General features: G+C 48.1%; 1 protein-coding gene across 2 annotated transcripts in view; it reads left to right on the plus strand.

The window, feature by feature from the left end:
- The window catches only part of USP32 (ubiquitin specific peptidase 32), a 941828-nt gene that overhangs the window by 494526 nt on the left and 421246 nt on the right, over positions 1-26056 (plus strand). For both annotated transcript variants that reach the window (XM_069226537.1, XM_069226538.1), the window contains exon 10: positions 319-402. In XM_069226537.1, coding sequence (XP_069082638.1) covers positions 319-402 — 84 coding nt within the window. The remainder of the gene's footprint in view (positions 1-318; positions 403-26056) is intronic.

Here is a 26056-nt window from a genome sequence, read left to right on the forward strand (position 1 = left end):
CTTATACGAATAGTGTGACGCAGCGTCTCAGTTTATGCACACAGCGAGCCTTTCTTCATTTTCATCCATTGCCTGTATCATTATAAATGTAACGCTCACAGCGTGGTAGTCAAAGGCAGACATCTATGTGTTTGAAGAAATAGCTGTTTCTCATTTAAATGGTTATTTTGCGCCAAATGTGAACAAGATCCTTTAGTGGTTTTCCTTACAACTGTGAACAGGTTAGCAAATATTTCGAAAAGCTGCATCTTTGTTTGTTTATCAAATGATATAGATTCAACATATAGTGACGACCATTAATATTCTCTTTTCTCGCAGACGGGGCACCTTACCTTGGAGGATTATCAGATCTGGAGTGTGAAGAGTGCACTTGCCAACGAATTTTTAAACCTGTTGTTTCAGGTAGCTATATTATGGTGTATAGTAAACCAGTGCAAACCTTTATGTGTACTTGCCTCTTTCTATATGGTAATATGTTCGCAGTTGAGAAACTAATTCAGTATGGGAGGTGAAAGTGAAAATGAAAACTGACCTTTCTTTAAAGTACATGAATAGGGCTACTAAATGTCAGAGGAAGATAATCCAAATTTCAGCTCTTGAATTCTCTGTGGTACTGAATTTCCTTATTGTAACATGTTTTTAGTTGACATTTACAAAATCCATCTCCTTCCTTTTTCGTATGGGATTCAGTTGGGTTAGGGTTTTGTATGTCCAGGCACGATTAGCAATAGTAGAGAAAAACAGTAATATTGCATGCCGCTGAACCATGAACCAGGGCAAACTTGGTGGCATTTTCTCCCATAATATGTTGTGGAATTCAGGAGTATGCCAAAATTAGTGTAACAGTCACCCCGATGTCATTCCCCATTCCTTAATGATTGTAAGGGGATTACTTCTAAACTCGAGTTATTCCTGCCTCCTGATATTAACAATACCCGCAAGTACAGTGTTAGTCAGAATGGAAGCTTTACTAGAGAAAGAAGAAGCTTGAACTGTGAACGTAAATCTGATTGACTTTTTACTACCTATGACTGCATTTCCAGTCTTTGTATAATTTATTGTAGACCCTACAGCACTTGCATATGAAAAAGACACTATAGATATGGTCCAGCTATTCAGATATTTTATATCCTGTGACAACACTTCTGAACCTTTTGTCTGAAGCCCTCCCGAGTGCAGCGTACCAATGCTATTTGGTTACTCCAGTGATTATTTGACACTTGGCAGTTGACCCGTGATTACGTAAAACTTCAAGCTTCTTACTTAGATATCATATCTGTGGTACAGAAGAAGGTTTTGGCCAGGACACTGTTCATGCCATTGGCAGGCTGTAGGATTTGTCTAGCATAAATGACACATTTAATGTTGCGTTATTACCACTAATAAAATATTACTTCCAGCCATTTCAGCTCTTGATATGAAAGTGAATATGCTGTTTTGGAAGTTATGTCACATTAGTGGCTAATGAATTTCGTTGCACTGGAGGTTTCTTGAATGCTTTTAATGTAAATATGTTCCTTTTTGTATATTAGAGTTTCAGTGAATATCATGATACTACACCACCATATAGAACGTCATACACCTACTCAACTTTTCCAAAATAGAAGTCACTACATCCACATACTATGCATTCTCCAAGCACATTTATACTGGAACTTAAGGGTCATTTGCTATCTTAAGTACAGTCTATCAACCCCACCGTTTTCTATACTCAAGCATGCTTACACGTAGCAACAAGTTCAGAGAACCTCTCAAAACCTCACTGATACTTCCTATACAGCACCCCCATGTATTCATTCTATTAAATGCATAATAGAAGTCCATCCTCCAACTGCTGTCAAGTCCAGAGCCTGCTATAATTTATTATCAGAAGTAGCAAGGCATTATAGAAAGTCTGATATCATAACATTACTTTTTTTTTTTTGCCATTGCTGTTTTTTTAAATAATGTTCTCAGATAGGAGTAAACTCAGTTTTTCACTTCTATAGAAAGTTCCTTCTCTTCCATTTGTCCTGTAAAGTGAGACAGATCAGAAAATCCTGTTGAAAGTCTCCAGACTGTCTAGATCTAACTATTCATCCTACATTTTGTGGTAGGCTAACATTGAGAGTTGATGGAAAACACAGAGAAAGACTGTTTGGGGATTCTTAACACAGTAACCCAGACTATGGTGGGCCCCGAGAATGGACAACCAGTGAGTTCCATGCACTGAGCGAGATGGAGCAAACTCTTTTTTAGGTTTTGTCCAAAGTGCCACCACAAGTTTGCTCAAAAGGGCAGCCACTAGGTCTATAATCTTTGTTTGCCGAAGGACCCAAGATCCTAGGTGTGTGAGCTTTGGACCTGACCCTTTTTGCAGGGCTATCCCCAAACTTTTTGCCTTCTTACTCCTATTTTTTTCTGACCTGTTTTTGTTGGCTTTAAGACTCCAGGCACTTTACCACTGCTAACCAGTGCAAAGTGTATATGCTCTCTGTGTAAAATGTATTGGTGATTGGTTCGTCCTTGATTGGAATATTTGATTTACTAGCAAGTCCTTAGTATAGAGCACCTGGAGTGCCCAGGGCCTGTAAATCAAATGCTACTAGTCGGCCCTAAGCACTGATTGTGCCACCCACATGAGTAGCCCTGCAAACATGTCTCTGGCCTACCATTGCAGTGCCTGTGTTCAGTTATACACTGCCATTTCGATCTGGCTAGTGCACCCACTTGCCAGGCCAAAACCATCCCTTTTACTACATGTAAGTCAACCCTCAAGTAGGCCCAAGGCAGCCCCATGGGCGGGGTGCAGTGTACTTAAAAGGTATGAGGTGTACTGGTATGTTTTACATGTCCTGATAGTAAAATACTGTTAAATTTGTTTGTCACTGTGGCAAGGCCTCTCTCTCCCATAGAGTAACATGGGGATTGCCTTGAAATATCATTTAGGTGTAATTTCACATTGGGAGCAGATAGAGATATGGAGTATGGGCCTCTGAACTCACAATTTAAAAATACAACTTTTGGTGAAGTTGGGTTTTGAATTGAAAGTTTGTAAATGCCACTTTTAGAAAGTGGGCATTTTCTTGCGTAACCATTCTGTGCCTCTGCCTGTCTGCTGAATACACGTCTGGGTCAGGATGACAGTTGGGCTGTTTGTGCACTCACTCTAGACAGTAACACAAAGGGAGCTGAGGTATGCTCTGCATATCCTGATGGCCCATCACCAGGCTGATGGGTCTTCCTTAGGTAGAGTGGTGGGAAGAGCTGACACTTGCACCTGAATAGGGCTGTGCCTGTCATTACACAAAGCAGTCTCCAACCCCCTGGAGTGTGTCTGGGGCAAGGGCAGGGAACGGCAATGTCTTGTGCACTACAAAGACTTCTATTTGAACTTTGCCTACTTCATGGACAGAAATGGGTACTTGTCATGGACACCACCGAGGTAGAACACTTCTGGACTGAGGACATTCTGGCAGGAAAAAAGCTGGGTGTTCTGTAGTAGGGACTGCCACTCTGCCTGTTGCTTTGTTTTGCTGGCCTGCTGCTTGCTGCTTCTATCCCGGAAATGAATGGGCTGGACTTTGCTTTCTACATTCTGCTTTTCATGGTTCTTCAAGAGCTTGAACTGAGCTTGCCTTCTGTTAAGAAGTATCAGGGCCCTCAAAGACTTCATCTACCAGTGCCCGAGCTCTCTTGCTGAGAGTCCTGACATGCCAAGTGGTGCCAAATCCAGTTCCTGGGCCCTTGGAAGAGAGCTCTGGTGCAACTAAGAATAAACTAAGCAGATAGACTCCAGGCTGACTATAGAACTGGTGCCATTCTCCAACTCTGCACCACTGCCTGCACCGGAACTGTGGTCCACGCTGAGTGCAACATCTGCAACCTGCAACACAGACCCAACGCTGCCGCAGCACCTCCGAAGTCCTACCACAGTGTTAGTCCCAAGTGCCGTTTCACTGACGTCCGTGACACCCAACTCCACCACAGCACCTGTGGCCATGTGGTGTGATCTTAACACCGCAGAGTTGACACCTTGCATCTTGACCTGCTGGATTAATCGACCCTGCTGGATCCTAAGGAACCAACGCCACCAACTCCTTATCACATCCCCTGCAACTGTAAGGAACCAACGCCTCACCTTCCCTGACTAGCAGTAAGGAACCAATGCCTCACCTCCCCGGTAGCAGTAAGGGACCGACGCTTCACAGGCTCCAGCGACGCCTCATCTCTCAGACTCTGTGCAACTTCTTTGTTTCCTCATTGTTTTCCAAGGTGCTGTACCTGAGGTCTGTGACTGGCACGCACTCCCACACGAGTCACATTTGAATGTTGGGAATGACTCAGTCAAGGCGCAGTGATAGCCAAGTTGGAGCTATTGTATTTCTAAGCATTCTACTAAGATTTAATCTTTGAAAAGCCGTATCTTTACTTGTGTATGTTGGATGTTTGTCAGTTTGGTCTTGTTTTACTCATGTAAATATTGGTTATTTTTCGAAACTGGTGTGGAGTACTTCTATGGTGTTTTCACTATGTTACTGTAGGTGTGTTCAAATACTTTACACATTGCCTCTGAGGTAAGCCAGACTGCTCGGGCCAAGATACCAAGGGGGTGAGTAGGGGTTATCTTAGCTTTGTGACTCCCTTACTCTGACTAGAGTGAGGGTCCCTACTGGGACAAGGCACAAACCATTGCCAGCTTTAGACCCCATTTCTAAAAGTGAGACATGCACAGATTTTGTGCCCAAAACCCTGAAGATCAGACCCATGCCATAATGCTGTTACAGCAGAAATAACCCATGCCATGATGCTGTCTCAGCAGAAACCAGTCTCCCTCGGGGATCTCAACAACGAAAAAATCCTAAAAGAAACCAAAATGGCACAAGTGCAAGCATTTGACACTGAAGAGATCACCATCAGACCCGAAAAGGCAAGAGTGAAGAAGACGATGAGAGAAGGTAACACAAGAAGTGGTAGGTAATACCACAAGGCCATACTGGGACAGAGTTGAAGTCATAGGAAAACCTCAGCAAGTGAATATAAGTCAACACACAGTGAACCACCTCAGGTCGAAGCCAAAAGTTACCACTGGTGATAAACTCTCAAATGTGAACACAACTCAGAAAGGCGTTCTAGAACTGGGACGGTAGAAGAAGTTAATGGGAAGGGAGACTCAAACGTTGAAGAAAAGGTGTCTTCAATTCTGAAGAACAGATGATTGTTGTCGAAAGGAAGAAGCACCTGCTTGAGGTCGAAATGGCAAAGCTGGGCACAAATAATAAAAGGATTTAGCAATTCCCTCAAGGGATTTCAAATTCTATCAAGGGTAGAGAGGGAAGAGAACAGGAGAAGGCGCAGAGCACACTGATCTAGAACCTCCAACAATACCTGAACTACAAGTGGGACTGGAAGAACTAGTCTAGCCTAGTTTTGTGGATTTATAAAGTGCATGGCTACTCAGCAGGCTTCCCATCACTAAACCATGGATTCCAATTGTCATTAGTTAGCATTATTCAAATAGAAACGTTTAAGGCAATATCCTGAAGTTCAGTTTGAAATCTGTTCTCCTAATTTGGAGAGGAAGCGCATTCCAAATTTTGACAGCATTAAAGGAGAATGTACAGCCACCTGCTCTGACTTTTGAAATCTTTGGTGCTACTAAAAGGCGCCAGTATACAGAGTTTGGTTGGTCTTGACAGAAGATAAGGTGTTACTAGCCTCGGGATATGTTTGGACCCTTTTCCCTGGACAGCTCTGTGTGCCAGGTAGAGTGCTTTAAATTGTATCCTTTTATGAATAGGAAGCCAGAGCAGGAATATCCTAGCAGCCGTCACTGAATGGAATTTGGGGATCTTCACTACTGTTCGAACAGCTGTATTTTGTATCATCTGTAATCTATTTATTACTGTTTAGGGATTCCTAAATAAAGGGAATTCCGTAGTGTAGATGGGAAATTATTAATCCCTGGACCACCACTCTCTGTGATAATTCTGGCAACCATTTCAATATGTTTCTTAATAACCTAACAAGGCCAAAACATGTAGCAGCTAATTTCTTCACTTGCATTACCATTGTCAGTTTATTATCAAGCCAAATCCCAAGGCTTTTAACCTCTTCCTCCATTGTAGCTTTACTGTCTATACAGGTAGGCAAGCTTAGTTCCAGCCGTGTTGTGGGGTTGTTTCCAACAACCATTGCTTCAGTTTTATTTGCATTTAATTTAAGGCTGTTGGTCGCCATCCAGTTCACTACATGTCTCAGACATTTCTCCAACATACTATACAAACATTTTATTTGTTGTGAGAAACTAAATATGATGTGAGTATCATTAGCATAGGATATGGCCGTGCATCAACATGAGTTTATAATCTCAGCTAAAGGGCGAACATATATATTGAACAGAGTGTGCCTGAAAGAGGAGCTCTGTAGCACCCCACATTCAAGATCAAAAACATCCAACTTTTTATCTCAGACTGTTTATTCTCTATAGGGAACCATACTAAGATGAAAGCCAGTGCAAACAGGGTTCCTTTCAGGAGCCTGAAACAACAGAAGGGAGCTGGTAAGATGGGGACTCTCCCTTCCCCCCAGTCATTGCTGTCTACAGTGTCCTTACAAGGACATCAGTAGACGTGGAGTATATCTAGACGATGAGCAAACTGTCTTCTTTTTTCTGCTACAAACTCTCTTACTATTGCGGAGAAAGAGAAGCCTAAAGAGAGCTGGCCTTCGCTAGTGCTGGAACACCCAATGTGGAAAAGAAATACAAGGACTCCTCGCAAGACCCCACCTACACCAAGAGCAACACAGTGCCAAACACTGTAATTGTCTCCATAGCAAGAGAGTGAACCAATGCTTATAAGGCCATAGGAGCACCATGGGACAAGACAAGGAAAGCGAAAGGAGGAAATTGTGAACTGAAGAGAGACAGCTGCTGCCACTTCATGGTGTATAACCAATTCAAATGCACTGCTTAACAGATATGGCAAGCAGCAGTGGGCATAGATGGAATAGTTGATGCAGCATTCCAGGAGGGGGCAGCTGTATCAAACACCTGCTTGGAATCAACACTGGTTGAGGTTGACAAAACTAGCTTTCAGGTGTGTCCAGACACCACTCTATGGAGGCATGCCTGGCTGTGGGTGTCTGAATTCAAACAATAAATACAGGCATCAATACTAAACATGTCTTTCACGAGGAAAAATCTTTTCAAAATGGCAGTAGATGACTTAATCCAGTGCATGAAAAAAGGCAACGAAATAGCTACGGTGATGGGCCCTTACATTTCAGAGGGTAATTCAGAAGAAGAGTAATCACTATCTAGATACTCCTATAAGAAAAGGTCTCAGGACAGTTCCCCTCAATCTACCTGTGCACCTCAATCTGATGCAGTTTACCACACAACAGTAGCAGTACTCCAACAACAGCCCTTTTAGGAAGACCCAGAGGAAAAAGTCAGACCCCAGGAGGGTTTGGGGGCTGTGGCCTAGTGACTCCATGAAAAGATCCCCTTTCAGACGACACCAGTAGAGGGCAGAATATGAGGGTTTTTGCAGGAATGGAGAGCAGTCACCTCCAACAAATGAATACTTAGCATCAAACAATATGGCTACTGCACAGAACTTTTACAGAAACCACCAAAAATAAAACCAAATGTAAGAGCTTGCAACAGGGAATAAATACTTGCTTATCACAGAAAGTGGAGATAGTAAGAATTGGAAAGATTACCAAGAACTCAAATGAACCCAGGGGTTTACTCCTTTTACTTTCTGGTTCCGAAAATGGACTAGACACTGAGGCCTATTCCGAATCTCTGATTTGTGAACAGTTTCATCACCCCAAAGTTAAAAATGGCCATACTACGAGGTATCATTCCAGTCCTAAGGAAAAGTGATTACTTGGTGACCATAAACCTCAAAGCCACTTAGCTGCACATCTTGATGGTCAATAGACTCAAGAAATTCTTCAGATTCATCATATGCAACGTACATTACCAGTTCCCTTTGATATAAAATCAGTGCATAGGGTTTTTACAAAATGTTTTGCAGTGATGACAGTGCAAGACAGCATTCGAATACTTAATGCTCAAGACAGCCTTCCTCATTGCCATCACGTCATTGCATAAGGTCAATGAGTTGCACGCACTCAAAGTAAGAGTCTCCCTACAGATATAGAAGGATAAGATGGCCATGAGGACTAACTAATAGGTTCTCCCACAGGAGATTTCACACTTCCATGTCAACCCTGCTGTCTAACTACCAGCCTTTTTCTAACCACCAAAGACACAAGCAGAAGTCAGGAGGGCAGTGATACTTTACAAGAAAGAAGACAAACCATAAAGGAGAGCAAGTTTTATGTTTCCTGTGCAACGGCAACCAAAAGCTCACCAGTCACCAAGGAGACTATCACAAGATGGATAGTGTGAAAAGTTCAAAAGTATTGCAAGAAAGCAGGAGTGGGTTTGAGGGAAAACTAAAAGCACATTTCACAAAGAAAAAGAAAGCAACACTCGCTTTCATTGCCATTATTTAGATAAATAACACCTGCATGGCCACCATATATTTATTCATACATATTTTCACAAAACACTATTGTGTGGGCATTCAGGTCAACGGAGAAACACAGATGGGACAGAAAGTAGTACACCTCCTTTCAACCCAGTCTCCCAAGAATGCGAAATATTGCCATTGATCCTGCACTATAGGTAAATCCAGAAAATATTCATGCGGCAAAATGTAATGGTTATTTACCTATAGGAGTAGGTTTGCAGCTTGACGAAGCTTCTGGATACCCAGCCAACCCTTCCTTCTCCCCAGAAATTATGTGATTTGAAACTGAAAGTTGAAGGGCGTGTGTAGAAGGAAAAAGGAAGCCCAAAAATGGTAGAAGTTGCCAAGGGCGAAAAAAAATCTGAAGATGGCAAACATGCAGAAAGGCTTCTTGGGCATACATCTGACATCACAAAAAGACAGACATGGCACCAAATGGTTGATAATCACCAAAAGATGGCAAAATAATGCAAAGCATGTGGTTCCTGAAAATTCTTCAAGCGCAAAGCCAGTCCTGCAGATTAGTAATCATTTTTATAGGACAATCTATAATAATATTGTACAGTGGACCCTGCCTGTTCCTTGATTAGATATCACTAATGGAATGTGAACTGTTCTACACAGTAGAATTGGATACCAACCTGAGAGCAACAATAGGCCCAACAAACTCAACGTATCCATTTCTTGGACATGTTGGAAATATTTGACTGTATCCTATTCAGAGGGGGGGGGGGCTCAGAGAGTAAGGGTTACACAAACTTCCATCTTATTTGAAGGCTGGCCCAGTTAGCAGTTGTGCGATTTCTCCAGTTGATGATTCAGGTTATTCACAAAGAGATCAGTAGCAAAATGACATGAAGATGTAAATCTGACCACATATTTTATGTGAAGAGTCTAATCTTATGCTGACCATTGTTTTTCTTTGGATACCTTCCTACAAGTGGAATACAGCCACAAATCCCTGCATCTAAATTTATCAGTGTCAGGACTTGTACAAAAAGAAGCCCAATCATTCCGTTCTTCCATCTTTTGACACAGTCATTTGATTTGTACACTGACTTCTTTGTTAACGGAGTCTGGTCAGTGGTCTGAATCTATTCTCCATATGCTATGTAATGTAAATGGGATTTGTGTAAGGTGCACTGCTATCTAAAAGGTGTCCAGGCACTGAGCCAACAGTGTAAGAGCCAACCAAAAGTAATGATTGGACAAATACAATTAGTAGGAAAAAACGGATTTTTAAAGCTTTCCAGAAAATCAGCAGCTGATCAATGACTAGAAGATCAACGTCAAGATAATTCCAAATCTTGACAGCAGTAACTGAAGTGGCATGACCTAGACTACAAGATGACTTGCTTCCATGGATCTATGAGTTTGACATGCACAGTAATGCTCAAGTTGTTGCAGAAAGTATATGGGAGCAAATCGATGCTAAACTCTAAACACCATGTACATGGCCTTAAAGGTAACCTATTTAGTAACTGGGACCTAATGCAGAGATTTCGGGGAAGATGATGCAGAGGAATGGCTAGGGAGCAAAAGCGCGAATTGAGCTGCTAAGTTTTGGATATGCTGTAGATGTGTCCAGATATAAGCAGGGAATAAAAGAGATTACCGGTAGTCTAGGTGTCTGAGAGTAGTAACTTTAACCCCTAAAGGATAGGTATGTGTAGGAAGATGAGGTGTTTTACAAAGAAGTTTAAATAGAAGAAGCAGGTGGATGAGACTTTGTTAACCTGTGCACAAGAGGTAGGTCCCAAGCAAAATGGAAGCCGAGATTCCAAACACAAAAGGCCAGTGATGGAGCAGGAACTAATTCAGTTTGCCACAAGCCATCTTGTAATACCTTAAGAGAACTGCAGAACTGCAGGATGCCAATACTACTGGGGTCCTTGAGCCATTAATGGAAGGGGGAAGGAAAATCCATTGAATAAACCTTTTGAGCTGGCAGTAAAGGGAGTAACCCGTTCAGCTTCTTAGTACACTTTATCTTATCTTTCTGCAGTTTCAGAATCCTTGATTACAATATTAAGGTACAGAATTTCAGCCTCGTCCTGTAGCGTTCTGTGGTTGTTTCAGATTCATTGGTATTGTTCACTTAGCAAGCCCAAGTGGTATATGTTGGCTTGTCTGTGTCGCTTTATTCTTACAAAGTTGCATCTCCGAGTGAACACAGTTCAGGAGTAGCTGCCAATATCCAATCCGATAGACCATGTGGTTTCCCCACACAAAAAGATGATGGATGGAGTGCTCAAACTTTTCAACCACTCTCCCCCAGTCACAAATTTGAGTTTAATCTATCGTTCTTTTGCTCACCATGCCACTCCAGTTTGGACCCAGCCACATGTAAATCAGGGGAACAGTCCAGCCCGAACTGCCAGGCCAGGCCCTCCCTGGACCAGAAACAAGCATCCTGGGACCGGTTTCAGGGTATCACCCTTTATCAGCCAGGCTAGCTTGAATCCAGTGGCACAGTGAGCAAGGGACCCACGTCTGGGCATACCCTTCCGACTTAGGGCAACTTTAGCAACACAAAAAGATGATGGACGGAATGGTAAAACTTTTCAACCTCTCACCCCCAGTCACAGATCTGGGTTTAATCCATCGTTCTTTTGCTCACCATGCCACCCCAGTTTGGATCCAGCCATATGCAAATCAGTCTTGACCCTGTTCCCCATGGGAATAGTCCAGCCCGGACTGCCAGGCCAGGTCCTCCCTGGACCTGAAACAAGCATCATGGGACCGGTTTCAGGGTATCACCCTTCATGAGCCAGGCTAGCTTGAATCCAGTGGCACTGTGAGCAAGGGACACACGTTTGGGCATACCCTTCCCACTTAGGGCAACTTTAGCAACACAAAAAGGTGATGGACGGAGTGCTGAAACTTTTCAACCACTCACCCCCAGTCACAGAGCTGGGTTTAATACGTTGTTCTTTTGCTCACCATGCGACCCCATTCTGATGGATACAACTACCTGTGGATTCCTCACCTAATGAATTCTTCCCATGCGGAGCATTCGACGGAAACTTCTCTCTAGCTCTGCACGTCGGCGAGGACGTCACAATTGCCCGACTACATGCGGCTCCGCTTGGCGTCATCGTGGCAATAAGAGGCCCTCGCCGGCGTGCTGATGTCAGTTCCCTTTTTTCCGTGCCTTCGATAACGGTTACTTTTCTGGTTACCTGCATCGTTCGCTCTTCGGAAGGGATACTCTGTGTTTTTCTCGATGTCGGCTCCAGAGAAATCGGGTTTTAAGCCCTGCAGGGAGTATGGAGGTCGGATGTCGGTGACTGATCCTCACAACGGCGGCCTTTGGTGCCTCAGTTTGGATCACGACGTCCAGGAATGCGGCTCCTGTCAGAAGAGGAATCCGTTGAAGGAGCGTGAGGCTAAGCTATTTTTAGTGAAGTCGAAGGAGGAGAAGAAGCGGCACCATGGATCGTCTTCAGCGAAGTCGTCTCATAAGAAGCGGCGTCACTGTGACTCTTGGTGTCGGTCCAGGAGTCGGTCGGAGTCGAGGTCTCTGTCGACTCAGTGCCGTAAGTCTTGGGAAGTGAGTCCAATGGTGTCCCCACAGCCAGTGACTCCGCAGACGTCCCCGGCGCCGTCAGTCTTCGAGGTTGTGGAGCCTCAAAGTCATCTGGCTTCTCCGGCGCATCAAGGCGCGCAAGAGTCCAGCCTGGCGTCGGCTCCGGCTCCTCAAGGCTATCCTTCGTTCCCAGCCCTGGGACGGATCCGGTGGCATTTCTCAATGCCATGTTTGCCAAATTCCAAAATATGGCTCCGGGAGAGGGTGCGCCGGCTGGCCCCACGGGTCCCCTGGCATTCAATCTCGGCGTTCCGGCTCCATACAGGCCGACGCCATTTATGCCGTTCTGTCTGGCTGGAGACTCTAGCCAGGCGCCTCTGCCGGCGCTGCAGCCGTCGACGTCGAGGGAGAGACCTTCAATGCCGTTGTCGGAGGAGATGGAACCTAGAGGCCAGATGGCGTCGTCGGATGCAGGGGCTTTGTCCATGGCGCTGGTAGATCCATCTGTGGCATCGGATGGATCCGGAGATCCTGTCATGACTCCTTCCCGCGGCCATTCACCGAAGTCGTTGCACTCCATGTCGACGCCGGGGTTGGAGGCCAAGTTGAGATCCAGGCGGAAGGCCCTCAGGTTGCTGGAGGAAAGGAAATACCAGCAACAAATCCTTGAAGGGGGGAGATCACGGATCCCCAGAGTGAGTTCCCAGGACTGGATAAAGCAAGTGGACTTGATACTTCCCCAGAATGGGATCTGGCCTCCCCAGGAGAATATACGGAGGAGGCAGCCACCTTCCACTCAGTAATTAGAAAGGCTGCAACTTGTTTGGAACTTCCCTTACCTACAGCTCAGGTTCTACACCCTGCTACAGCCATGGCGGATCCTCTTTTGCCATTTAAAGAGGCTCTTATGGAACCAATCGAAGAGGTGTGGAAGAAGCCTGTCACCTCTTCAGCTGTCAGTAGGTCAGTGGCCAGGCGCTATAGGTCTGTGCCGGGGGACCCAGAGTTTTTGTCGAAACATCCTTCGCCAGAGAGTCTGGTAGTGCAGGCATCCTGTTCTTCGAGGTCTGCCCCTGGTTCTTTTCCGGGAGTTCCATCTGACCGGGAATCCAAGCGCATGGAACAATCGGCCAAGAAAGTGTTTTTTTCGTGTAGCATGGCGCTAAAATCTGCTACTTGTATTCTTGGCAGGTACATACATGCTATCATGGATGCGTCAAAGACTGTTCTTCCGGACATGCCCCAGGACTTGCATAGCCTACTCTCGGACGCTCAGGCAGCGGCTACGCAAGTCATTCAGTCAGGGCTGGGTACCACAGACTCTGTTGGAAGAGCCATGGGGACTTCAGTTGCCACCAGGTGCCATGCGTGGTGGCGCACTTCTGTTTTTTCTTCGGACGTCCAGGCCACGTTGTTGGATTTGCCTTTTGATGGGGCAAAACTGTTTGGATCTAAAGCGGACTCTGCGCTAGAGCGCTTTAAGGAATGTAGGGCCACTGCTAGGTCACTGGGTCTGCAGGCTGCTTCCGCCCCGTTTCAATCATTCAAGCGGCTGCAAGTTTTTGGAAGAGGAGCTTCCTTTCGTGGGAGGTCACAGCAGCCGGGGCAACAGTCTTCGAGCCTCCCTTATTGATCGCTTAGGGGGCGGGGTAGGGTCCGCACTAGAGGGGCCACCCAGCAGCAGCACCCTTCCTCTTCCTCTGGAGAGTTGCCACAAGGAAAGCAGCCCAAGTCCTCTTGCCATCGTCTCCCATGTCTCTCCGGTAGGGGGGAGGCTTTCTCTTTTTCTTCCCATGTGGGAGTCCATAACATCAGATTCCTAGGTCATCAGTGTGGTGAGAAAAAGTTATGCTCTTCCCTTTCGGGAGATTCCTCCTCCCTTCCCTCCCTGTCCTTCCTTTTGTTCAGAAGATCATCTCCTGTTGCTAGAGCAGGAGATTCTCTCCCTATTGTTGAAGAGCGCAGTAGAGTTTGTTCCGGAGCAGGAGAGGGGTCAGGGGTGCTATTCCAGGTACTTTCTGATTCCCAAGAAGGATGGTCGTCTGAGACCTATCTTGGACCTGAGGATTTTGAATTGGTTCCTCAAACAGGAGAAATTCAAAATGCTGACTCTAGCACAGCTGCTTTTGGCGTTGAACGAGGAGGATTGGATGGTGTCGGTCGACTTGCAGGATGCTTATTTTCACATTCCCATTCTCAAGTCGCACAGGAAGTATCTCTGGTTTGTGGTAGGATTGCAGCACTACCAGTTTGCGGTCCTTCCTTTTGGTCTTACTTCCGCACCTCGGGTCTTCACGAAGGTGATGGCGGTTGTTGCAGCACACCTCAGGAGGAAAGGGGTAGCAGTATTCCCTTACCTGGACGATTGGTTGATCAAAGCCGAGTCTCCGGGGCTTGTGTTGCATCATCTGCAGCTGACAACCCAGTTGTTGTTCAGTCTGGGTTTTTCAATAAATGTGCCCAATTCTCACCTAGAGCCCTCTCAACGCCTCCTGTTTATAGGGGCAGTACTGGACACGACATTGAATCGGGCCTTTCCTCCGCCACAGCGGATACAGGACATTCATGCGTTGATTCCGATAATTCAAGAAGGAGTGGTAGTTCCAGTCCTCAAGGTCCTTCGTCTGCTCGGCCTGTTCGCTTCTTGCATTCTGTTGGTGTAAGGAAATGGCTCCCTGTTGCGGTTACCCCCCACTTTTTGCCTGATACTGATGCTGACTTGACTGAGAAGTGTGCTGGGACCCTGCTAACCAGGCCCCAGCACTAGTGTTCTTTCACCTAAAATGTACCATTGTTTCCACAACTGGCACACCCCTGGCACACAGATAAGTCCCTTGTAAAAGGTACCAGTGGTACCAAGGGCCCTGTGACCAGGGAAGGTCTCTAAGGGCTGCAGCATGTGTTGTGCCACCCTTAAGGACCCCTCACCCAACACATGCCCACTGCCATTGCAGAATGTGTGTGTTGGTGGGTGGGGAGAAAGGCAAAGTCGACATGGCATCCCTCTCAGGGTGCCATGCACATAAAATACTGCCTGTGGCATAGTTAAGTCACCCCTCTAGCAGGCCTTACAGACCACAGGTGAGGGCATAGCTGCATGATCAATATGCCCCTACAGTGTCTAAGTCTATTCTTAGACATTGTAAATACAGTGTGGCCATATTAAGTATATGGTCTGGGAGTTTGTCAAAATCAGAATAATAAACCCACACTGATGCCAGTGTTGGATTTATTAAAAAATGCAGAGGGCATCTCTAAGATGCCCCCTGTATTTTACCCAATCCTTCAATGCAGGACTGACTGGTCTGTGCCAGCCTGCTGCTGAGAGACGAGTTTCTGACCCCCTGGGGTGAGGGCCTTTGTGCCCTCTGAGGCCAGAAACAAAGCCTGCTCTGGGTGGAGGTGCTTCACACCTCCCCCCTGCAGGAACTGTAACACCTAGCAGTGAGCTTCAAAGGCTCAGGCTTCGTGTTACAATGCCCCAGGGCACTCAAGCTAGTGGAGATGCCCGCCCCTCTGGACACAGCCCCCACTTTTGGCGGCAAGTCCAGAGGGGATAATGAGAAAAACAAGGAGGAGTCACCCATCAGTCAGGACAGCCCCTAAGGTGCCCTGAGCTGAGGTGACCCCTGCCTTTAGAAATCCTCCATCTTGGTTTTGGAGGATTCCCCCAATAGGAATAGGGATGTGCCCCCCTCCCCTCAGGGAGGAGGCACAAACAGGGTGTAGCCACCCTCAAGGACCGTAGCCATTGGCTACTGCCCGCCCAGACCTAAACACACCCCTAAATTCAGTATTTAGGGTCACCCCAGAACCTAGGAAACTAGATTCCTGCAACCTTAACAAGAAGAAGGACTGCTGACCTGAAGCCCTGCAGTGAAGCGGAGATGACAACTGCTTTGGCCCCAGCCCTACCGGCCTGTCTCCCAACTTCGAAGAAAACTGCAACAGCGACGCATCCAGCTGGGAGCAGCGACCTCTGAAGCCTCAGAGGACTGCCCTGCAACCAAGAAACTCCAGTGAACAGCGGCCCTGTTCAACAACCTGCAACTTTGCAACAAAGAAGCAACTTTTAAAGACCACACATTTCCCGCCGGAAGCGTGAGACTTTCCACTCTGCACCCGACGTCCCCGGCTCGACCTGCGGAAAACTAACTCTACAGGGAGGACTCCCCGGCGACTGCGAGCCCGTGAGTAGCCAGAGTTGACCCCCCTGAGCCCCCACAGCGACGCCTGCAGAGGAAATCCAGAGGCTCCCCCCTGACCGCGACTGCCTGCTTCAAGGAACCCGACGCCTGGAAACCACACTGCACCCGCAGCCCCCAGGACCTGAAGGAACCGAACTCCAGTGCTGGAGCGACCCCCAGGCAACCCTCTGCCTAGTCCAGGTGGTGGCTACCCCGCGGAGCCCCCCCTGTGCCTGCCTGCATCGTTGAAGAGACCCACGGGTCTCCCCATCGATATCTATTGAAAACCCGACGCCTGTTTGCACTCTGCACCCGCCGCCCCTGTGCCGCTGAGGGTGTACTTTCTGTGCCTGCTTGTGTCCCCCCCCCGGTGCCCTACAAAACCCCCCCTGGTCTGCCCTCCGAAGTCGCAGGTACTTACCTGCTGGCGGACTGGCAGACTGGAACCGGGGCACCCCTATTTCCATTGAAGCCTATGTGTTTTGGGCACCATTTTGACCTCTGCACCTGACCGGCTCTGAGCTGCTGGTGTGGTAACTTTGGGGTTGCCTTGAACCCCCAACGGTGGGCTACCTTGGACCCAACTTTGAACCCTGTAAGTGTTTTACTTACCTGTGAACTTAACATTTACTTACCTCCCCCAGGAACTGTTGATTTTTGCACTGTGTCCACTTTTAAAATAGCTTATTGCCATTTTTGCCAAGGCTGTACATGCTATTGTGATAATTCAAAGTTCCTAGAATACCTGAGTGAAATACCTTTCATTTAAAGTATTGTTTGTAAATCTTGAACCTGTGGTTCTTAAAATAAACCAAGAAAAGATATTGTTCTATATAAAAACCTATTGGCCTGGAATTGTCTTTGAGTGTGTGTTCCTCATTTATTGCCTGTGTGCGTACAACAAATGCTTAACACTACCCTCTGATAACCCTACTGCTCGACCACACTACCACGAAATAGAGCATTAGAATTATCTCTTTTTGCCACTATCTTACCACTAAGGGGAACCCTTTGACTCTGTGCATGCTATTTCTTGAAATAGTACATACAGAGCCACCTTCCTACAGTTGGTCACTCATGCACGCTGGCATCTGAGGGCTCTTCAGTGGTTTCAACACTGAGGAGATCTCAGGGAGTCGATAAAGATCTCCAGAGACACTGCAGCGGATCTCTGACGGTGGGCTGCGGACGGCAACCTTTCTGAAGGAAAGCCGTTTTCGCTGCCAACTCCGGTGACCACGGTGATTACGGATTCCTCCACCTTAGGGTGGGGAGCTCATCTGGGGGATCTGGAGATCAAGGGTCATTGGTCTCCAGTAGAGAAGATGTTTCATATCAATCTGCTGGAACTGCAGGCGATTCGTTTGGCCCTCAAGGCCTTCCTCCCTTCCCTTCGCAGTCAGTCGGTCAGATCCTAACGGACAACAAATCTGCGATGTGGTATATCAACAACCAGGGGGGTGTAGGGTCGTTTCTTCTTTGTAGAGAGGCTCTGCGACTCTGGTCCTGGGCTCGGGACCATCAGCTTTGCGTAGTAGCAAACCATCTGGCCGGGGTTCAAAACGTGCAGGCGGACAGTCTCAGTCGTTTCTTCTCGGACGACCACGAGTGGCGTCTGCATCCGGATCTGATTCATTTAAAAAATATATATATTTTTATTGATTTTCCGTTACAGATCCATATGGCATACTTTTATAATTACATCAACAGGATTAAGTCGATCTGGTTAAGTTTACATTTAAACAACTAAACAACCCAAAATGTACGCAAGTTAGATCGGTTATAATAATCAATATAATTTCCTGCTGTGGTATCTGGCTACGAAAGCTTATATTTTGACGTTGAGGAGCCCCTCATGTACTTGCTGGAATGTTCAATTCCCTGCTGAGCCCAGCTTATTATAGTGACTAGGAGCGCTGTTTTGTGAATTTAATAGTGAGGTGTGTTGGGAGTGCATTGAGTGTGTGCTCTGCATTTTGTCTTGCTCTCGTGAGCTGACAAGCGAACAATCAGGTGTAGGCGAGTGGGGATACTTGCTGCTTGACAGTGTGTTGCGCATCAGACTATTACATGGTTGTATTATGTATAGGCGGGTATCATCTGAGTACGTTATAGTTACTATGTTCCCTTGTTCATGGAGGCTTCTCGTCATTTTTGGCCTCTAGTCTGGTTACTAGTGTTTCCCAGGCTTCACATCCTGTGTGTTGTTTACCATCTCGTGCTAGTTTCCTTAATACTTGATATTCTGTGCGGGCCCAGCGCAGTGTGAGGGTATGCCAGGTTTTCAGGTCGGGTGCATTGGGCGCTTTCCAGTGCATAGCTATCAATCTTTTGTACATCACATAGGCTAGATCCGCAAACTTATGTAGATGTCTGTGTTTTTTTACTCTTGTCCTCAGCCCCTGTAGGCAGGACTTGGGATCTGCTGCTAATTCGAGCCCCGTCAGGTCCGTGATTTCTTTTACCACCCCCTTCCACTCCTTTTGTAGCTGAGGGCACTCCCAGACTATATGGTAGAAGTGTGCCAATTGCGCTTTACATCTAGGGCAAGCCGGCTCTGTCTCAGGGAACATTCGCTTTATCCTGGCTGGGGATAGGTATGTTTGATGAGTGAAGTTAAACTGAGTGTAGCGAAATCTAGGGTTCCTCAACACCCCTCGGGCATGGTATAAAGCTTTCGGCCAGTCTACTTGGGGGATCGGATCAGGAAGTACAGTGTTCCACCTATCCCTGGCCCTCTCCAAGTCAGGCTCAGGGGGCTTGCTCAGGATCTTATATAGGCTCGATACCACTTTTGCTTGGGCATCATATTGTAGCATATGATGTATTATAGGAGAAGTCTCTGGTTCTAGAACTCCTGCCCCCCATGTTTTTTTAATTGCATGACATATGGCATGATAGGCCAAGAATTGTCCAGGGTTCACTGCGGTGAGGGCCTGTATGGCTTCGAATGTCATTAGTTTACCATCTTCAAAGCAGTCGCCCACTACTTGTATGCCCGCTTCTGTCCACTCCGAGAGTGGATGCGTCGCGGCCTCAGTCCCCACTGGGAGACGGTCCAGGGGGATAAGCGGGGTGTAGGGGAGCGTTTTGCGCCCCCTCTGTACGTACTTCCTCCAGCATGCATGTGCCACTTCCAACAATGGGTTAGCAGGCTTACTTTTGGGGTTTTTGTTTGTTAACCATGTTATCAGGGGAGTCCCCTGCAGCCGGGCCGTCAACCATACAGACTCAGCTGTCGCAGGCCTGTGGAGCCAGTTCAGTATCCACTATAGTTGTGCAGCAGCGTAATAAAATTCAAAGTTGGGAGCTCCCAGTCCGCCAGCACCTATTGGGCGCTGCAGTGTAGAGAGTGCTACTCGCGACCTGCCCCCGCCCCATATGAGCTGCAGCAACATTGCATTCAGATTACGGAAGAAACTTTTGGGGATGTTAAGTGGCAGTGCCGCAAAGTAATATAACAGCCTAGGTAGTATCAGCATGTTCGCCACCGCCACCCTGCCAGGTGGCGATAACGGCAATTTATTCCAGAAGCGAAGCAAGCCCTTCATTGAAGCCAGCGCTCTCCCAGGTTGCCATCTCTAAGGTCCTCAGTTTTATGATATATATACACCCCTAGGTATTTGAATGTTTCGAAGCACCATTTCAGGCGACCTACCGGGGCATTATCTTGTCTTGCCGGTGGCCACCTAGTTAATAGGAACACACATGATTTTTCCCAGTTTAACACTAGACCGGATATCCCTCCATAATCAGACAGTAGTGATACTATAGAGGGTATCACCTCACTACCTTTCCGTGTGTATATTAAGGCATCGTCGGCGTACAATGATATAGCGTGGTGTGTCCCGTTCCTGATTATTCCCCATCTATCTTCCATGGCGCGTATTCGTGACACTAATGGTTCCATTGCTATGGCGAACAACAATGGGGAGAGGGGGCAGCCCTGCCTTGTGCCCCTAGTAATCGGAAAGCTGTCAGATATAACTCCACCCATTTTCACTCTGGCTTGTGGCCTGGAATATAATGTCTGTACCCAACGTGTGTAATTGGGGCCTATTCCCATTCGCCGCATAGTGGCTAGTAGGAAGTCCCACTCTAGCGTATCGAATGCCTTCTCAATGTCTAGTGAGAGTACCATTTCGTCATGCGCATCCGGGTGAGTGTCTCCCATTATGCTCAATAATCTACGAATATTTAAGAAGGTGTTACGCTTTGGGATAAATCCATTTTGGTCATCATGTATCAGGGTGTGCATGATAGGAGCTATCCTGTTAGCCAATATTTTACCCAATATTTTACAGTCTAAGTTTAGGAGCGAGAGTGGTCTGTAAGATTTGACATCCATGGGGTCATGTCCTTGTTTAGGGAGGACCACTATCATTGCTTCTCTCTGGGTTGGGGGCAGTATTTCGTTGGCCCACGCCTCTTCAAATACTTTCAACAGGTGGGGCTTTAAGCGGGATGAGTAAGTGGTGTAGTATTTTATCGGGAGGCCATCTGTGCCCGGCGCTTTATTCCTAGGCATCTGCGCTAAAGCTAAATCTATTTCCCCCGGAGTCAGAGGATCCTCGAGTGTCTCCCTGTCTGCCTGTGAGAGCTGCGACAGGGGTGAGCCTGCAAAAAGGACTCAAGTTGTTGGAACGTACACGAGGTGCGTTTGGTGTATAAGTTCGCGTAATATTCTCTGAACGTCTCGTTTATCTCGTCTTGCGTAGTGACCATGGTGCTTGCGCCAACCCGACCTGTCTCCCTCTGTTTGTAGTCGCATTAAGTGATAATTATGATCGTGTCGACGAAGTCTAATATCCACCTCATTGTATTTTGTGCGCGCTTCTTTTAGTGCTGTGTAGGGTGTTTCCTTGCATGCCACTGCTATTTCTGCTGTTTTGAGTTCCTTTTCTAATTTACTGATCTCTGCATGCAGGGTACGTCTTACTCCCCATGTGGTTGAGATACATTGTCCTCTGGCCACTGCTTTATGTGCATCCCATTCTACAGCTTGTGAGTTTGTGGATAAATCATTTGTTTCCCAGTACTGCCTCAGTGTAGCGCTCAATGCTTCTGCAAATGCCTGGTCTTGAAGAGCGTCCACCTGTAATCTCCACGTGGGGATCCCTTGGCGTCTCCTGCCCCAGTTCAGTGTTATTCTCAGTGGTGAGTGATCCGATAGTGTCTTAGCTAAATACTCTGTCCTGTTAACCAATGCACCTATTTCCTGGGTTCCCCATATTATGTCAATTCTGGTGTGTGTTTTGTGTGGTATTGAATAGAATGAATATTCCCTCTGTTGCGGGTGCCTCATGCGCCATTCGTCATGGAGTCTCATGTCTACTGCCCATGTCTGCAGTGGGCTAGTGGCGTTTCTATTTGCTGTCGTTTTCACTTGGGCGTTGGACCTGTCTAATATTGCGTTCGGTGTGCTATTAAAGTCCCCCCCCCCCCAAATGGCTGGGGCCGTTGGGTTTGCCAGTAGTGCCGGCGTGGCGTGCCCAGGAATCCCGTTATCCCGCTGTTAGGGGCGTATACGCCAATTAAAGATAACTGTCTGCCATCCAGCTGGCCTTCCACCACCACAAATCTGCCACCGTGGTCTATTCTGTGTGACATTTGGACAAATGGGACACCTCCTGCTATCCATATCATTACTCCTCTTGCAAAAGCTGAGTATGAGGTGCCTATAACCTGTCTTCCCCACTTCACGCGCATCTCTTGTAAATCCGACTGCAGCAAATGTGTCTCTTGCAAGATAGCAATATGTATGCCCTGTCGCCTAAGGCGTGCGTGTACTCGGGATCTTTTACTCTGTGCTCCCAAGCCCCTCACATTCCATGTCACTATATCATATTGATGTGTATTGTGTTTTGCGTTTTGCGCCATGTAACATTATAAATTGTGACTATTCGTGAAGCTCTCTCATTTGCAAAACCCTTCCAGGGTGCACCCCAACCTGCAGTATATTTTGTTGAAGTTACCAGTGCCAGCAGTGCTTCCTGTGTTTTGAGTGGACCTGTGGTGTACATTTTAACTGTTACTCTCCCAACCCCCCCACCCTAACTGGTTCCCTAACCCAACTATTAACGTGTGCAGAACTACTCAACCCGTGAGTGTGTGAAGAGACCTGTATCTGTGTGGATATCCGTGGTGGAGCTATCATGTCAACCAGATGTGGCTCTTTTATGGGGCTCACATCCTTCCGCAGACTCAGTCTGCCGATGCAGTTGGGTGCCCCCGGGGTGCCACCCCCCCTCCCCTCGCGAGCCCGCGCAGTGCACCTCAGCAAGCATGTGGAGGTTTATACAAAAGATACTCGTTGTTGGGGGATTGCATCTTCCAGTATGCACTCCCGCTCAAGGGCATCCTGTGCCGTCCTCCTGTGTCAGCTGTCAGTACAAAAGGGGGAGGTGGCACGGCTGTGTACAGTTAAAGTTCATCTGCAGTTCTGGGGGTAAGTTTCGGTCCTTTCAGCATGTCTGTTATTGTAGAGTCTGAGCTGGCCGCATCAGAGTCCAAGCTGACCTCAGGGGTCGCCCGGAGTGCCTCGAAAGTGTTCTGTGTAAGCAGGGGAGTTTCTTTCAGCACTCTTGCTCTTTCCTCCACTGCCTGTCTTTCAGTGGGTTGTCCCTTAGATCGCTTCCTGGAGCGCCTCCGCGAGGTAGAGACTAGTCATTCCTCGTCCCCATCCGTGCCCTCCCTGGGGCGCGCAAGCCCCTTGGTAGCCATGTCCAGGCGTCCTCGGGAGAAGTGAATATGTGGGTGCGTTCCTCCGTTGCCACTCTTAATTTAGCTGGGAACAGTAAGGCGTATTTGATATTGTAGTCGCTGCTTGATTTTGACATAGGAGTTACGTTGTCTTTGTACTTCTTGTGTGAAGTCTGGATAGGCATTAATAACTGAGTCCTCATAACTGAATGGGCCTTTGTTGCGGAACTGCTGTAGTATTGCATTGCGGTCCCTGTAATTTAGAAATCTGGCTATCAATGGTCTGGGTGGCTGGCCTGGGGCCGGAGGTCTCCCGGGGACTCTATGCGCCCTTTCCACGGAGAAGAACTTTGATGGAGCACCGTTTAGCACTTCCTTAGTTAACCATTGTTCTAGGAATATTTCCGTGCTTAATTCCTGTATTTTTTCGGGGAACCCCAGGAAGCGAACGTTATTGCTGCGTGACCTGCTTTCTGCCTCCTCTGCCCGCCTCCAGAGCATCTTCATCTCTGCATCCAGGTGTTGGATTTGTTTTTGATTATCCGTAGCCATAGGGGTTAGTTCAGACAACCCCTCTTCTGCCGGTTTCACTCTTTCCGACAGTTTACGATGGTCCACTCGAAGTAAATTCAGATCTTGTGAAACTGCATCTATTCTATTTTCCAGGGAGGATTTAGTGTCCATTATTGCCTGTAGTACTTTTTCGAATTGTGTGGAGTGGGCTATGAGCGTGCTTTCTAATGTTTATAAGGTTGGGATTATCTGTTGGTCACTGGGTGCTGGTCCATGTGCATTTCGGTCTTGATTTTTTGCTGATTTGGATCTACCAGCCATTTTGCTAATCTATTAGGTGCCTTTTAGGGTGCGGCGGAGTGCGTCCTGGCGTTGCCCGCTCCGCGGAGTTCACTTTACAGTGTGTCTTTGGTTTAGTGCTTGTTTCTCTGCACTTTGGGTTCCCCTTGGACAGGCAGGGCTGAGGCGGCGTCCGTTGCAAGTTTTAGCTGTCAGGCCCTCACTCCTGCTTGTTTTTAATCTGGGGCGGAGGCCACCCTCCAGCCAGACGTCCCCGACAATGAAAAGCCTTAAGAGGACCGATGCACCCCTTATTGTATAGTCTTTGTGTGTCTCCTGTTCGTCAATACAACCTCCCACGAGGGCATCGGTGGGGGCGGGCGGCAGCAACTCAGCGGGAGAGCGGCAAGAGAGAGAGAAAGAGAGGAAATAGGAGGGAGGGGGAGCGGAGGTACGTTCACCGCCCCACCTCTCAGCCCCCCCTCAGATTATTGGCCGATTTTCCAGTTCCGCCGGGCAGGGGAGAGATCCGCTAGTCATAACAGCCAGGTGGCCGCAGGCCTGGCTCTTGAATGTCTTCCCCGCGCTCAGCCCAGGCCGAGTTCTTGGTTAGTAGGCCTCCAGGGCTGGTGCCCGCAAGCATCCAGTTCTCCACTCGGTGACGGATGCGCTCCAAGCGCAGTGGGCAAAATTCTACAGGCAACGCGTAATGGACTATACTTTGTGGTGTCTCTACTTCAGCGGAGGGAGGGGGGGAGGGAAGCCCCAGCCGCGCCCCATCTCCCGCAGCCGGGATCCGCACCCCCCCAACCGCAAACCCACCTCACCTTGGTGTCCCGTGGGTGTTGTCGCCGAGCGTGTCCTGCGCCGCTCCAGTCGGGAAGCCGCGATCCCGGCTCCTGAGTATCAGCGCCGCGCCCGGGCAAGCTAGCACCGGGGCAGCGCGGCAATCAGGCGCCCTCGTCCCTGCCAGCGCGGATGCTTCCTGCCAGTTTTTTAGTGGCCGGTTGCCACTCTTATCGTGTCATGTCTCCCGGGTTCCGGGGCCCAACTTGGGGGCCGCTGCTGTGCCGGTTTGAGGATGGCGCACCGCTCCACGGAAGCGCCGGGTGCTGCCCCGGCTCCTCCACGCGGGGGATGGAGGAGAGCCCCATTTGGGTCCGGACCAGGGGCCACGGCTCAGCCTCTCTCCGGTGCGAGCGCCCTCGCGCCGGTGCTCAGCCAGCGCCCTCCAGCGACCCGCGATCAGGTCCATAGGGCGCAGCCTGTGCCGTGTCAGGCACCGCGGGCCAGTTCCCTCCCTAGGCCGTCGCCCAGCCACCAAGCAGGCTCCGCCGCCGCGGCATCAGTTCTGCCGCCGCGCAGCTCCTCCGATCCGCGTCAGTCTGCCGAGCTCAGACTCCGCTCCCACAGGCGCCGATATAGTTCCCGGGGCGCCCTTCAGGATATCTGCGGCAATCCCGGGAAGGAGCTCACAGATTAGGCGTCCTTCCCGGCCGCCATTTTGGCTCCTCCTCATCCGGATCTGATTCTTTACATCTTTCGGATGTGGGTTTTTCCCCGAATAGACCTGTTTGCCACTCGGGAGAACGCGCACTGTCCGTCGTTATGCAGCCTTCAGTATCCGGTGCAAGGAGCGTTCGGGGACGCGTTTCAGATGTCCTGGTGCGACCAGTTGCTTTACGTGTTTTCCCCCCATACCCTTGATTCCTGGGGTTTGAGGAAGATTTGCCAAGACCGGGCCCAAGTCATTCTAATAGCTCTGGATTGGCCACGAAGGGTGTGGTATGCAGACCTACTCCAACTCTCGCTGTGCCCTCCACTCCGTCTCGCTCTCGGGGCAGACCTCCTCTCGCAGTCGCTGGGGCAGGTTCTACACACCCACCTCCAGAGCCTGCACCTTCATGCCTGGAGATTGAGCGGGGCAACCTGAGTGCTTTTTCTCTCCGTCCAGAGATGGTGGACTTTCTTTTATCGGCCAGGCGACACTCCACCAAATCGATCTATGCTAGTAGGTGGGCTAAATTCGTTCGTTGGTGTGGAGAGCAGCAAATTAATCCCTTAAGTGCCCATCTTTCAGATACATTGTTATTTGCTTTGTCGTTTGCACAGCGTGGTTGTGCTGTGGCCACTGTTAAAGGCTATCTTTCGGCCCTTTCGGCCTTCTTATGTCTTCCAGATCAACCCTCTTTGTTCAAATCTCCTTTGGTTTTACGATTTTTGAAGGGGCTTACTAATAGGTTTCCTCCCACTCCTTTTATCATGCCGCAGTGGGACTTGAATCTGGTGTCAACTTTTTTGATGGGCTCTCCCTTTGA

This window comes from Pleurodeles waltl, chromosome 3_2, assembly GCF_031143425.1.
Source record: "Pleurodeles waltl isolate 20211129_DDA chromosome 3_2, aPleWal1.hap1.20221129, whole genome shotgun sequence".
NCBI lineage: Eukaryota > Metazoa > Chordata > Amphibia > Caudata > Salamandridae > Pleurodeles > Pleurodeles waltl.